General features: G+C 33.1%; 2 protein-coding genes across 4 annotated transcripts; one reads left to right on the top strand and one right to left on the bottom strand.

The window, feature by feature from the left end:
- Positions 1 to 302: 302 nt before the first annotated feature.
- LOC138313885 (Rieske domain-containing protein-like) lies at positions 303 to 5,021 on the bottom strand. The gene is made up of 3 exons (XM_069254138.1): positions 4,862 to 5,021; positions 3,057 to 3,242; positions 303 to 1,835 (listed from the first exon to the last, which is right to left on the bottom strand). The coding sequence occupies exons 1-3, from the start codon at positions 4,908 to 4,910 to the stop codon at positions 1,603 to 1,605; spliced, it is 468 nt and encodes a 155-aa protein (XP_069110239.1). The 5' UTR covers positions 4,911 to 5,021; the 3' UTR covers positions 303 to 1,602.
- Positions 5,022 to 5,289: 268 nt separating this feature from the next.
- On the top strand, positions 5,290 to 12,056 carry LOC138313884 (low molecular weight phosphotyrosine protein phosphatase-like). 3 transcript variants are annotated; one of them, XM_069254136.1, is made up of 6 exons: positions 5,290 to 5,479; positions 6,872 to 6,945; positions 7,479 to 7,595; positions 8,395 to 8,456; positions 8,972 to 9,074; positions 9,840 to 12,056. In XM_069254136.1, the coding sequence occupies exons 1-6, from the start codon at positions 5,455 to 5,457 to the stop codon at positions 9,930 to 9,932; spliced, it is 474 nt and encodes a 157-aa protein (XP_069110237.1). In that variant the 5' UTR covers positions 5,290 to 5,454; the 3' UTR covers positions 9,933 to 12,056. The 3 variants fall into 3 exon arrangements, with proteins under 3 accessions (XP_069110237.1, XP_069110235.1, XP_069110238.1); XM_069254134.1 differs by having other exon boundaries at positions 5,291 to 5,500; XM_069254137.1 differs by having other exon boundaries at positions 5,293 to 5,538.
- Positions 12,057 to 12,712: the final 656 nt, after the last annotated feature.

The raw sequence follows: 12,712 nt of genomic DNA on the forward strand, positions 1-12,712 counted from the left end.
AAACTATTAGAAAAATGTCAATGTCTGCAATCTTATAAAAAATTTTACATGCTGACATGTATGATATATGTATGAGTGCCTAGATAAACATGACCAGTACATACAAGTTTTCTACTGACACAAATATCAGCAGTCTTTTCCAGCAGATATCTTTGAATATCTAATATCATATAAAGGCAAATATCAGTCGACATACATTGTATTTGCTGATAATCTATTCAAGTTTAAAATAAATCTGAACACACTAAATGTTTGTAGATATTTGATTAATTTGACTAGAAAACAACAAAATAAACAACTAATGTTCGCTTAGTTTTTATCTTTAGGAACACTGAAGAAAACATCTCTATATAACTACTCAGAACATATCAGAATATTAGGAAGACTGGAAGGTCAGCAAAAATGTTAAAAAAGCAATAAATTATTGTTATAGCCATTTAATACCACTGTATAGCTAAGACAGGACATGCAACTACAACTGTTTCGTATGCAAGATTAACAAGAGCCTTTTATAACTATAATTTAATATTAAAGTAATATATAACTTTTGGGGACAACCCATCACTGAAATACAATAGTACTCATAGGTATTGGGTTTTTTTCAAACTTAAGATAAGAAACGACATGTATGAAATCTTGGAATTAACAGATTTTAGTACAAAAACACATAAACAACATGTACAGTGCTCATCACCATTATACAGTAAAACCTACACAATAAGACCACTTGTCTAGGTAATTCAACCTGTCTATAAAGAACACCTGGCAATAAGGACCATTTTCCTCTGTTCCTTGGGTAGACATGTATGATTCTTGGCAAAGTTTCAAACTAAGGGGAGACAATTCAGTACTAAGATTTAGATAACTATTTAGGATCTGAAGACTAGTATACATATATAACTATTAACTATAAGACAGTTCCAGCTAGATGATGAGAAAATTAACAGCAAAATATAATTAATTATTAATTGAAGTGAAATTATGTAATTAGTTCTTATTGATTATCTGCCCTATATATATATATCAGTATTAATTAGCAATAACAACAGTATAATTTTACCTAACAAGCTCTTTACAATATATACTACTATCTACCGGTATGTTTCAATATATACATATATAATGTAAATTCTGAACAATAATTATAGTAGCAATACTTTTGGTCAATTTGCATAAATTTGATTACATATAAATCTGTTAAAATAAACTTTAAAAAAAAAGAATACAATCTTAAAAACAAACAGAAATTAAGACAATCTTGGTGAAAATCTAACTGAAAACCAACATGCATGTTTACAATTAATTAAGATTTTGTTTAAAAGTCAATACCAAATCATTAAAATTACACCATCTTTTAAAAAGCATGAACACATTTATAAACAATATTATTAGAACAAAAAAAATAGTTTGAGTTTAAAAGGTCAGTTATGCAATTTTAGTTAAAATCTAAATGAAATACATGTAGTATGTCAGCAAAATACAAAACAATAACTAATTTAACAAAAAATAAAAAACGAAAAACAAACAAAAAACGAAAACAGTACCAGTACATAAAATTAAAATGAGGAGACAAGTTTTATGAAGGTAAATGCATATTAAAAATCAAAAGTCCTCTTCCACAGAAAAATAGCTGTCTGCGAATTTGTCAAACCCTATAGAGATGACACCTCTGCTGTCTACTTTGACAGGGTAGACAACTGTGGATACATTACGCCCTCGTGGCATGGTAACCTTCCCCGTGTTCAGGTCAAACCGCCAACTGTGCCAAGGACAGCGGACACACAAACCTCCTCCATCTGATATGTCCTCTATATCACCCAAATGTAGAGGACCTCCTGAGAAATACAGAAATTATATATACATGTACATATAATCAAAAGGGCATGTGATGGTTTGGTAAGTTATGAATTATAGTTTTCCTAAGCCAGGGTTATCAAAGTGTTTGCCAGCTGTAGTAGGTGAAGGAAAGCCAGAGTACTCGGAGAAAAATCACAAACTTATGGTCAGCACCTGGCAACTGACCCATGTGGGTTTTAAACTAAAAGAAAAGGAAATGTATCATGTATGGTAAACTTTTCCACTTTGTCACTACTGTAAATGACAATTTCAAAATTGGTTGGAACAGAATAAATAGGGTTTGTTCATTTAATGATCATTATGTACTGTACATGTAGAATTTTACAAAATACTGTTAGTCTGTAATTACCATCTCAAGGGTAATTTTCAAAAAATATTCTTATGACATTTAATGTAAAGCAAATGTTATCATTTGTTCACCTTTATAGCAATCTGATTAAAATACAGATCCTTATTATCACTACGTTTGATAAGAGGATCTGAGAAAATCCCATTAGGGGTCATGTCCAGGTGACCTTTGAAAATGGCCAATCAAATTGCTACTTGCAAAATTTTGACAGTGAATTTCAAGGGACTAAATTGTTTGAAAAACTGTCAGAATTATTTTGGTTTAGGTAGTCATCTCGCCCAAAGAGCACAACAAAGCTTATTGTGTATGTCTACTGCGACGAAATATCGTTTTCAATTGATGTAGCAAGGTGTAGAAAAAGGATTTGGTATGAATCCCACGTGGTATAAAGGTCATCTGGACGTGACCCCCTATGGGATTTTGTCAGATCCTCTATTTAACGGAGTGGTTATAAGGATCTGTATTTCAATCAGATTGACCTTTATAGATGTACATCAAACAAAAAGGCTAAAAAAACTATAGCCAATACAAAAAAATAAGCATGTATATAAAAATCCACATTGGTATTTTCATTTTGGTACTATAGCTAATGTAACATACCGTATTCGACCCAATAAGCGCCCATGTCCCTATAAGCGCCCCTCCCCATTTTTTAGGCCATGATTTCAATTGCCCATGCATAAATTAAGACCACAAACTGTATAGATTTGCAATGATTTCGTCTTATAAGCACTTTTTCAATTTTTTAAACGCCCTGGGCGCTTATTGGGTCAAATACAGTATGTGTTTATTGAACAATTGTACACATTTTATAGCCCAATGGAGGGTTTCCTAGACTTGACATACATACCTGCATGTGGACATTTCTCATTTACAGCAAACACTTGCTCTCCATGTCTGAACAGGGCAATTTTCATTTTGTTGCATTCCACCAAACTACCAGTGTGGCTGTTTTGTCGAAAGAGACCATTCTTCTGTGGAACTGCCACTGAAGATGTTTTGTATCTCTGACCTGGGACAGCCCAGTCAAACAGCTCTACAATAAAGATGTAGGGTAAATAAATGAAGTATGAAAGGAGAATACATTAGAAAAATGGAATACCTGTATATATGTACATAGTGACATATCAATGAAAAACATCTTCTGTAACAATTCTATCACTATTTCCTCCATTCTCGATACTCCAGGGGTTACTATCACTGACGCAATATCCATCCCTGGATTACGAATAGTCATAGCAAAACTGATGGCAAAAGAACACACAGGTAATGTGGACCTTTGATGTACATCAAAAGAATCAACACTGTGTGGTTGACTGTGTTGGGCGTCACTCTCTAGACGTAATCATCAAAGAAAGTCATTGCAGGCCTGTGTTTTTTTCTCCTACACTACCTCCAGTTTTACTATAAAATAGTCCATGGGTGAATAAATACCCTTGGCTAGTGAAGTTTGGGGTGGTTATGTCAGTGATAGTAGCCCCTGGAATATCGAGGATGTATTTTCCTCTGCACAGATTTTTGACAGATTGGTCGTCATTAACAGAGTGGAGGCAGCTAGGGTACATATGATTATTCGTCCTTTAATCCAATCACTGTACACAAATACTAGTGTATTGTTTTATCATGATACAATAACATATCTAGCAAAAATATGTACCTACATGTATTGTAGTCCTACACATTTATGAGGTCTGATTCCACCCTGATTACATTGGGTGGATATGTCAACGACACAATGTTAATAAGTATCTCGTCGTGTTAACCTCTTACATTGTTGTAGTACAATTATATCATGATAAGAGCGCAGTTCTCTGCGCGGCAAAAAGGCTGCGTAGAGCGAAGCTCTTTTAACCATAACATGTGTACGTGTAAGCATAGGGATTCCAATACATTCCAGTATCCCTTGGACTTTGAAATTGTGTCCCATTGGAAAGTCTCGCGCATCCATGTAGGCAGCCATGTTTTAATTCTCGTTATCAGCACGACAGATTTGAAATTTTCTGTACTAGACGAAGCGTGTCATCGGGATACACTATAAAATTACTGTAAGATGTTTTAACTTACACATATACAAGAACAACGCAATAAATGTACTGGTCAAATAATATACCCTGTGTATTCTCAACCTGACGCCAAAGATGAGGGCACTCATTCCCGCGTATTTTTGATAACATGGCATATTGCAAATTTTTCTCCGCATCTGATAAAACAAGATTGAAGTAAATTGAATTTAATATAACTGTTATATATATTCCATTTGGATTATTTCGAATTCTTTCTAACTATTGATATCCAGTGCATGTTAATGAAATATATTTTATTGTTAATCTCGTAGAAAAATGTAGACAATATAAAGTTATGATGTTATAATCCTCTTCTGAGGCTTTGCCTTAAATTTATATTACAGTGACTTTTAGCTATGGCCGGGTTATCGCCCCTACAACAATTTTATCAAAAAAGCCGTAGGAAGTTACTTGTGATGGATTTTCTGTGTACCAAAATCATGGGTATTTGTGTAAGATGTTTGCTTGCATCTACTTCACTAATCCCAATAGTGAATACTGGAATTCCTTCTCGACTCTACAAGTCGAGGATAGATTTAGAACTACACTTGTCTGTTAGATTATAACGGTTAGCCCGAGTCCGCCTTGTTACCTTCATATGTAACCTCCTTTACTGGAAAGAAAAGTTTGTTTTCCGTCATCTTGATCTTTGGAAAATTTCATCGTGTACGGGAATCTGATGACACGGAACTTTCATTTTCTCATCTTTCTCTGTTTACAACTTGGGTGAAAGGTCGAGGTTACTTGATAAGACACACACTGTAACCATTTACTTTTAAAAAGGGACACCAGCGTTGCGGTTTTACTTGAACGCATGATATTATACTTCTTATTTTATTACAATTTTATCAGCTGCACAAAAACATAAGGATGCATCCATACAACAACTTGAAAAACGAGGCCTAGATGAAAATTAATTTCATAATTAACCATGGAAACATTCCAATGAGCCTGTTCAGTGAGTTGGTAGGCCTAAGCCTACATCCTTGTATTGGTTTACAGAGCGTGTGCAATTTCAAACATCCACTCGACCGCGCACCTGTTCCACACATCTGGGTCGCGGGAAAGCTATATATTTCAATTAAGTAAACAAATGTCATGACCAGACTGATCGACACCCATTGATACCGTTAGCAGTTAACTCACACACTTGGTGGATCCGTTCCTTTTATTAGATTCTGAGAAATGGATGAAAAAGACGAGAAATGCGGTGTGCTATTTGTCTGCATGGGTAATGACTGGAAAGCGAAAGTAGAAATACTTGTACCGGTAACCGTATATTATATATTTACCTATACAGATATATACAAAAAGGTGGTATACATGAACTGCAGGAAACTCGGTTTAATATAATTCTAGAAATATCCGTGGATCCGTGGATATTCGAGTCATCACATTTTGGTCTAAATTTATACAAGTATATAATAGTGATATCTCCAATTATGACTAACTAAATAAATGTATACCAGAAACCAAAGACTTATAAGTGAGAAGGATTCGTCACTGTCTCTTTACACTACTGAACACCACGCGAGACACCTATGAACCAGGAATAAAAAAAAACATTTTTCTCAACAAATACTTGTCTTATCTAGTCAAACGAAACACCAATGTAAAGTTTAAAGACGAAAGATTTAGAAGAAATGTCATAAATTTTCGTTAAAAAAATATGACAGCTCATGAAATGACAGCACGCTTCAGAAAGTAAGACGATAACCCTCGCACCCGCAAGCTACATCAAAGGCTGTGCAAGGGTGTGAAGGGATTAAATTTGTGATATTTTTTTATAATAGATAAAAATTTGTGCAAAACTAGCGCATGAGTATCTGCAATGACTTATCTCTGAACGATGAACAGACAATTTCTGACAGATTGTTATCGTCAGAGAATGAGTGGAGGCAGGGTATGATTATTTGTTCTAGTGCATGAGGGCTTCAAGGGCTATGTGAGTCAAATATGTTCCTTGATTTCCTCAAGTGTGGTGCATTGTACTGCTGCTAAAGGGAGGAGATTCCATTTGTTATTGTTTGTGGGAAGAATTAATATTTGTATGTGTCATTTGTAGCAGAGATTTGTCTAAAGGAATGTGAATTGTTTGAATTTTTGTGTTTTACAGCATTTTGAATACCGTATTTGACCTAATAAGCGCCCATGCATGTCCCTTTAGCGCCCGTCGGCGTTTTCGAGGCCTCAATTTCAATTGCCCAGGCATAAATAAAGACCAAAACTACAGAAAAATGTATAGATTTCCAATACAATTTAGTCCTATTAGCACCTTTACATTCTTTTCAATTTGTATACGCCCTGGGCGCTTATTGGGTCGAACACGGTACTTAATAAAGTTATTTCACAGCCGTACAACAAATTTGATGTATATGGTTTAAATACTATAATACTATGTAATGTATTTGAAAGTATACCAGAAAATATAAAAGGTGGTGTACAAAATTTCCAAATTACTAGAAGGGTGGGGGGGGGGGGGGTTATTCCTGCAAAGCCCCAAAAAACATCAGTATCTGTCACTGAGAGACTAATGGGTTGATTTTTTTTTTCATCAATCCTTTCTTGTAATATTTGATGATATTATGATTTATATTTGTAGGCAATACATGTAGATCAACCATGGCTGAGGGAATTCTACGTCATCTATTGAAGGAAAAGGGCCTTACAGCTAAGGTGAGGTTACTGGAACATTAAATAATAGATGTCCCATAATCAAGTTGATACAGATCAATCCCAATACATGCATTTTTCTATTAAAATGACACAGGAATAGACTGGGATGAATATTGGCAACCAGCTGTTAGCTCATATGGTAGAACATCCAGCTGGTGTTAGTTTGGAGGTCCTGTGTGCAAGTCCAGACTGGCTGTTACATAACATTTTCTCCTCTTTTAGTTGTTACAAAAAGACAAAAATTTAGTAATTGCTCTGTCATAAAAATTGTGATTTCAAATTAGAAATGCAGACCGTCAATTTTGCACTTTTACTTTGTTTCCTTCTTTTAGATTATAATTGTCTATATTGGATAATTGTCAACTATTCTTCATTTTTCAAGAGAATGTAGTGATTTGAATATTTCCTAATTTACCTTACTTGCCTCTAATAACTTACTATATAGTGCATTGATGTTTTTTTATGGGCCATTTTTATTCCCAACTACCAGTGAATTGATTGTAATTTTTGTCTTCATTCTGATATTTCTGCAGTATCATGTAGATAGTGCTGCCATCATGCACTGGCAAGTGGGCAACCCAATCGATAAAAGAACACAGGCGGTATTGAAGGAAAATGACATTGACCCTTTTCATCATGTTGCACGACAAGTAAGTTTATAAACTGTTACCTTGTAAGTGTTATAGAGATTAGTGCTATTTTCATAAACCCAGAATTGTATTTTCCATTAAATCATTGTATAATATCATAATATCATAGTCAGGCTTTGCACTGGATGTTCCATAAATGGGGTCCTCTTATGTACATGTAATTGGAAAGGACTTTCAGAAAAAAAGTGGATCCATTTCTTTTTCTGTTCTTGAAAATGATATATGGGTAGATTCAACGCAAACTCAGATAGATAAACACATCTTGATCTTCACACCTCTTCATGAATCTACTTTTTACAACATCAAGATGATGTAACAGGGCGTAGGTTTACCAGAGCAGCATCCAAGGAAACTCCACTATAGCTCAACTGCCTGTCATGCATCTACATCTTTGTTTTTTGTACATGTAATCATAATGAAAGAGTGAATTTTGATCATAATTTATTTAAATCAATTTTATATACCAGGGTAAACCATATAGTCTACCTCACATGAATCCATGTAAACCCTGTAACCCACCGACCCCCCCCCCCCCACTCAGCCTGTTAATGTAGAATCACATGCTCTTTTTCATTTCAATGACAATTCAACCATGAGGCCCACAATTTCTCTATTGAATATGTTACGTTACGAGCTGGAGTAAATAGCTAATGAGGTTGATTAAATCAATGACTTGACCATAATTCATTCATAATCTTTCAAACCTTTTTTTTTTCGTAAGTATGAAGCCAAAAAATCTTATTTTACGTTTACAAATTTATTTACCATATTCATTTTCGGTTTTTTTTCATTATGACAGATTACTAAAGAGGATTTCTTTCGTTTTGACTTCATACTTGGAATGGATGAATATAATATAAGGTAAGCTGATCCATCATTAAGTCCTTGATATACATGTAGTTTGTGATTTTGTGTCACATCTTGCATATAATTAGTATTCTTAAATGTTTCCTGTTTAATGTATACTTTCTTCTTTACTCGTATGAGTTTTATTCATAATTTTACTTAAAGGTTGTTTTTTCCAAACGTGTTTCTCCTATATGATGCCCTCAACAAAGGGACAAAACAGTAGTGCTTAATTCTTTTCCACATAAACATAAAGCAAAATATGAAATTACCAGATAAAACAAAAAAATATTTACACATTCCACAATACTGTTAACAATTATGATTGATAGGTTACATTAATAAGGAAATACTCTAACTTTAATTACAATCAGCTTATTTATGATATACAGTAAATCCAGATTTTAATGCACATTTTAACTAAATTTTAAAATGGTTTTAAAAAAAGACTGGTTTTTAAATTATGTTTTGTTATGAACATATGTACCCTAACATTCCTATGTATACATGAAAGTGTTTGATTATTTCAGTGACTTGCTATCCATTAAACCACCAGACTCTAAAGCCCAAATTGGCCTACTTGGAAGTTTTGATTCATCAGCTAACGATCCCGTCATCCCAGATCCATATTGTGTAAGTACATTTCATGTAAACACCTTTTTTCCACATATACAATATTTCAAGTCTTTTCTTATTTTCAAATTTGCAAATACATGAATTCATGACCAAATGCATGCCTTCTGAGGATTCTCCTTCATTATACCATGTAATAGAGTTCAGGATTTACATGTATGTAGACATAATCATTGGTTAACAGTGATACTTGTGGGGCATGGCTGATTATCTCCCATGAGTCCCTGTAGGGGTGCAATTGTAGCATGGCTATAAGTATTTAGTGGGGTTACATACTTCTCCCCGACCTCAGGAAATTTTAAACATGTCATCATCTGCTGAAAGACAAAATTACATGTCTTCCTTGGTCCATATTACATGCTTGCCTAGATAATCATTTATCTTTCTAAAAAAACTTCCTTGCAGACTTTTCTTAAATCTCTCACATACCTTTGTCCTTACAAATTGACAGATAGGTTAGGTGAAATGGCCTATGACTTCTTTGGATTTTAACTGTTGAAGTTTTGTTTTTGCTATTGCTGAGAAATCAATTTAATTCCAAATGTTTGTTGTCTCTCCACCCCTAATGTAAATTTCTTTCTCATGTAAATTTCCATGGTATAAGTATGTGCATATACCTCTGTAAAAAATACATACATAAATCAATACAATGGATGGATTTTATTTAAACTAACTTTGGAGGAAAATGGACAATAAAATTACCAACATTGCTCATTATGATTTGCTTTAAATTCTATATAATTGATGTTTACCTTCTGTTTTCAGAGCAGTCAGTCAATATTCCATACAGTGTACAAGAGATGTTACGCTGCCTGTTTAGGATTTCTCATTAGCAACCCTTCAAGGACCTCTTTATGACGATGTGGATTAATTAGGGCCTCTTCATGATGATGTGGATTAATTAGGACCTCTTTATGATGATGTGGATTAATTAGGACCTCTTTATGATGATGTGGATTAATTAGGACCTCTTTATGATGATGTGGATTAATAAGGACCTCTTTATGATGATGTGGATTAATTAGGACCTCTTTATGATGATGTGGATTAATTAGGACCTCTTTATGATGATGTGGATTAATTAGGACCTCTTTATGATGATGTGGATTAATTAGGACCTCTTTATGATGATGTGGATTAATTAGGACCTCTTTATGATGATGTGGATTAATTAGGACCTCTTTATGATGATGTGGATTAATTAGAACCGCTGTTTGTCTCGCAAACTGTCTTGAAAAGAGTACAGTGTAACTTGTCAAAACCAGATGTCATTGAAACAGCATGTTAGGAATTTATTGCCAATTTTTCAGATTATATATGTTTTACTTAATATCAATTAATTATGAAAAGGAAAAATCCATACAATTATACTGGAATAGATAGGAATCAGGATAATAGACAGGAGCCAATACTGTATATCAAAAAAAGATTTTTGTTAATGCTGTAATTTAGAGGACAGTTGGGATCCAAATGATTAGATAATATATTATTTCCTATTAATTTCGTTACCATCTTTTTGTTTCTCCACACATTTAAGGAATTACTCAGGAAAGACATAGAACCTGTAATTAATGTATTTCAGAATATAACATTCTTCAAAATTATTGACAATACAGTAGATATATGGTAGCCTACATGTATTTCCTCAAAATTATGTGTATGCAAATTTAACTTTAAAAAAAAACTTTTACAATGCTGTGATAAGAATCCTATTTCTTAATAAGTTTCTTTTTATATTACGTGGTACATGTGATTTTATATTGTGTGTGTTATATGTTAGCATAGTTATGAGTTATTATGTATTAAATTTGAGTTATTAAAGGTAAATTAATCACAAAAGAGAAGAAGCCAAATTACAGTTAGGCCATTAATCTCTTGATCTACCAAACAAGAAATACTTTAAGTATGCACGACTAAAGTAACCAGAATTTACATGTTACATACAGAGTTATCTGCCCTTGTTATCGATTGTGACATCTTGGTTTTTTTAATGTAAAGTCAACAAGAAAACAACATTATTTCCTCACATAAACTTATGATGTAATAATTGACGCCATCCCGAAAGAGTAGATAACTCTGTAATACAGAAAGACACCATATCTTTTATCAGATATCTCAATATAAAAAAAGCAATTAGTTTGAGTAAGTATAGATGCCCGTCATATATAGAAATTTATTGGAGCCTTTAGTTCTATGACAAGCATTTATTTGATAAGCAATATATTAATTGTACTTGTAGCAGTACATAACATCAAATGTGTAATTTCAAACATTGTTTTATTGTATGTAAGGTTGTATAAAAGTGATTTCATACAAGGCATCATACATTATTATAAGCAGAATATAAACAAATTTTACAATGACAATTTCGGAAGTTCCTGAAGTAGAAAGATTTTTTTCAACCTTGTTTTAAAATAAAAGGGTATACATGAAAACAACACATGGCATATTTATTCCAATTATATTCATTTATATATTAACAACTTTTATATTATGTTACATTTTAATATATTGATATTAAAGTTGTTTTGTCTGTGACCTTTTGTATTTTTGGCATATTTTTTTTACATATTTTTCTCTGCCTCTCTAAGTTTTAAACTTTCGATATTTACGGACTTTTGTAAAGTTTGTATTCACAAAGTTAATAAACAATTAAATTAAAAGATTGATTTTTAACGTGTACACATTTAAAATAGCTCGGAAGTGTCCAAACTGTTCCATTCTATTCCTATCTGTACGGATATTGCTGATATTGACCATGTGATATGGCTCAGAGGTTCTGATCTATACGGGTATCGGCCGATGTCGTCTTGATGCAACTTGGTTTTCCGGTGTGGTATAAGTACTGCTATGTCAAAAGTATATTGGTGCTTTCATGGATCTGAACCATCATATATAAGCATCCATATTCACAAAATGTATGTTTCATGAGAGTTTGTGATGTTGAAAATTACAAGAAATACAACTTTTATGTTCAGTTCTACATTAATGAATTCTTCATTCCACCAATACATTTAAGTTTAATATTTCGTTTTATTTATTTTATGATATACATGTATCATATTCTGTTACATAACATGTTCATTTTGCAATAAATAATGATTGATAGAATATGACATTTGCGTTATTTTGTGGGAATGGACCAGCACAATACAGTACATGACTGGCTAAAAATACTAATAAAATACCATCTAATTTCTTAAAGATTGGGAGCAATGATATTATAACACATTAAATTTATACTAAAAATGTGTCATTGCTCTGCTTCCCACCTCGTATGCCCATCATTTAATGTCTTAAAATTCTATTTGGACTAAACAGGGAAGTTATAGGACAAGGTTACCAAAAGCATGTGTAATCAACACTACCCTAGATGATGCACTGTAAAGCTAGTGAACTGGCGGTAAAATTAAATTTGTTTAGAAAAGAAATCAGTTTTAAAACAGTTGATGCAAAAATCGCTATAATGTCTTTACTGTTAAGATATCTAACTTTTACAGTATATCGAGAACATGAAAATAATGTCGTCCATAAAAATGCTCTGGTCGGTCATTATGCCTGCTGACATGGTAAAAGACCTTTGCTCATATCAGTTTTTAGCTCGCCTATTTGAAGAAGTAAATAGGGGGAGCTAATGT

This window comes from Argopecten irradians, unplaced genomic scaffold (assembly GCF_041381155.1).
Source record: "Argopecten irradians isolate NY unplaced genomic scaffold, Ai_NY scaffold_1024, whole genome shotgun sequence".
NCBI lineage: Eukaryota > Metazoa > Mollusca > Bivalvia > Pectinida > Pectinidae > Argopecten > Argopecten irradians.

What these genes read in the sequence shown, in the direction of transcription:
- LOC138313884 (XM_069254134.1), top strand. Translation starts at nt 5,455, where the DNA reads ATGGATGAAAAAGACGAGAAATGCGGTGTGCTATTTGTCTGCATGG. An exon ending in TGTGCTATTTGTCTGCATGG is followed by an intron (nt 5,501 to 6,871) that starts GTAATGACTGGA and finishes TTATATTTGTAG; the next exon opens with GCAATACATGTAGATCAACC. An exon ending in TTCATCATGTTGCACGACAA is followed by an intron (nt 7,596 to 8,394) that starts GTAAGTTTATAA and finishes TCATTATGACAG; the next exon opens with ATTACTAAAGAGGATTTCTT.
- LOC138313885 (XM_069254138.1), bottom strand. Translation starts at nt 4,910, where the DNA reads ATGACGGAAAACAAACTTTTCTTTCCAGTAAAGGAGGTTACATATGAA. An exon ending in AAAGGAGGTTACATATGAAG is followed by an intron (nt 3,243 to 4,861) that starts GTAACAAGGCGG and finishes TCTTTATTGTAG; the next exon opens with AGCTGTTTGACTGGGCTGTC. An exon ending in TGAGAAATGTCCACATGCAG is followed by an intron (nt 1,836 to 3,056) that starts GTATGTATGTCA and finishes TGTATTTCTCAG; the next exon opens with GAGGTCCTCTACATTTGGGT.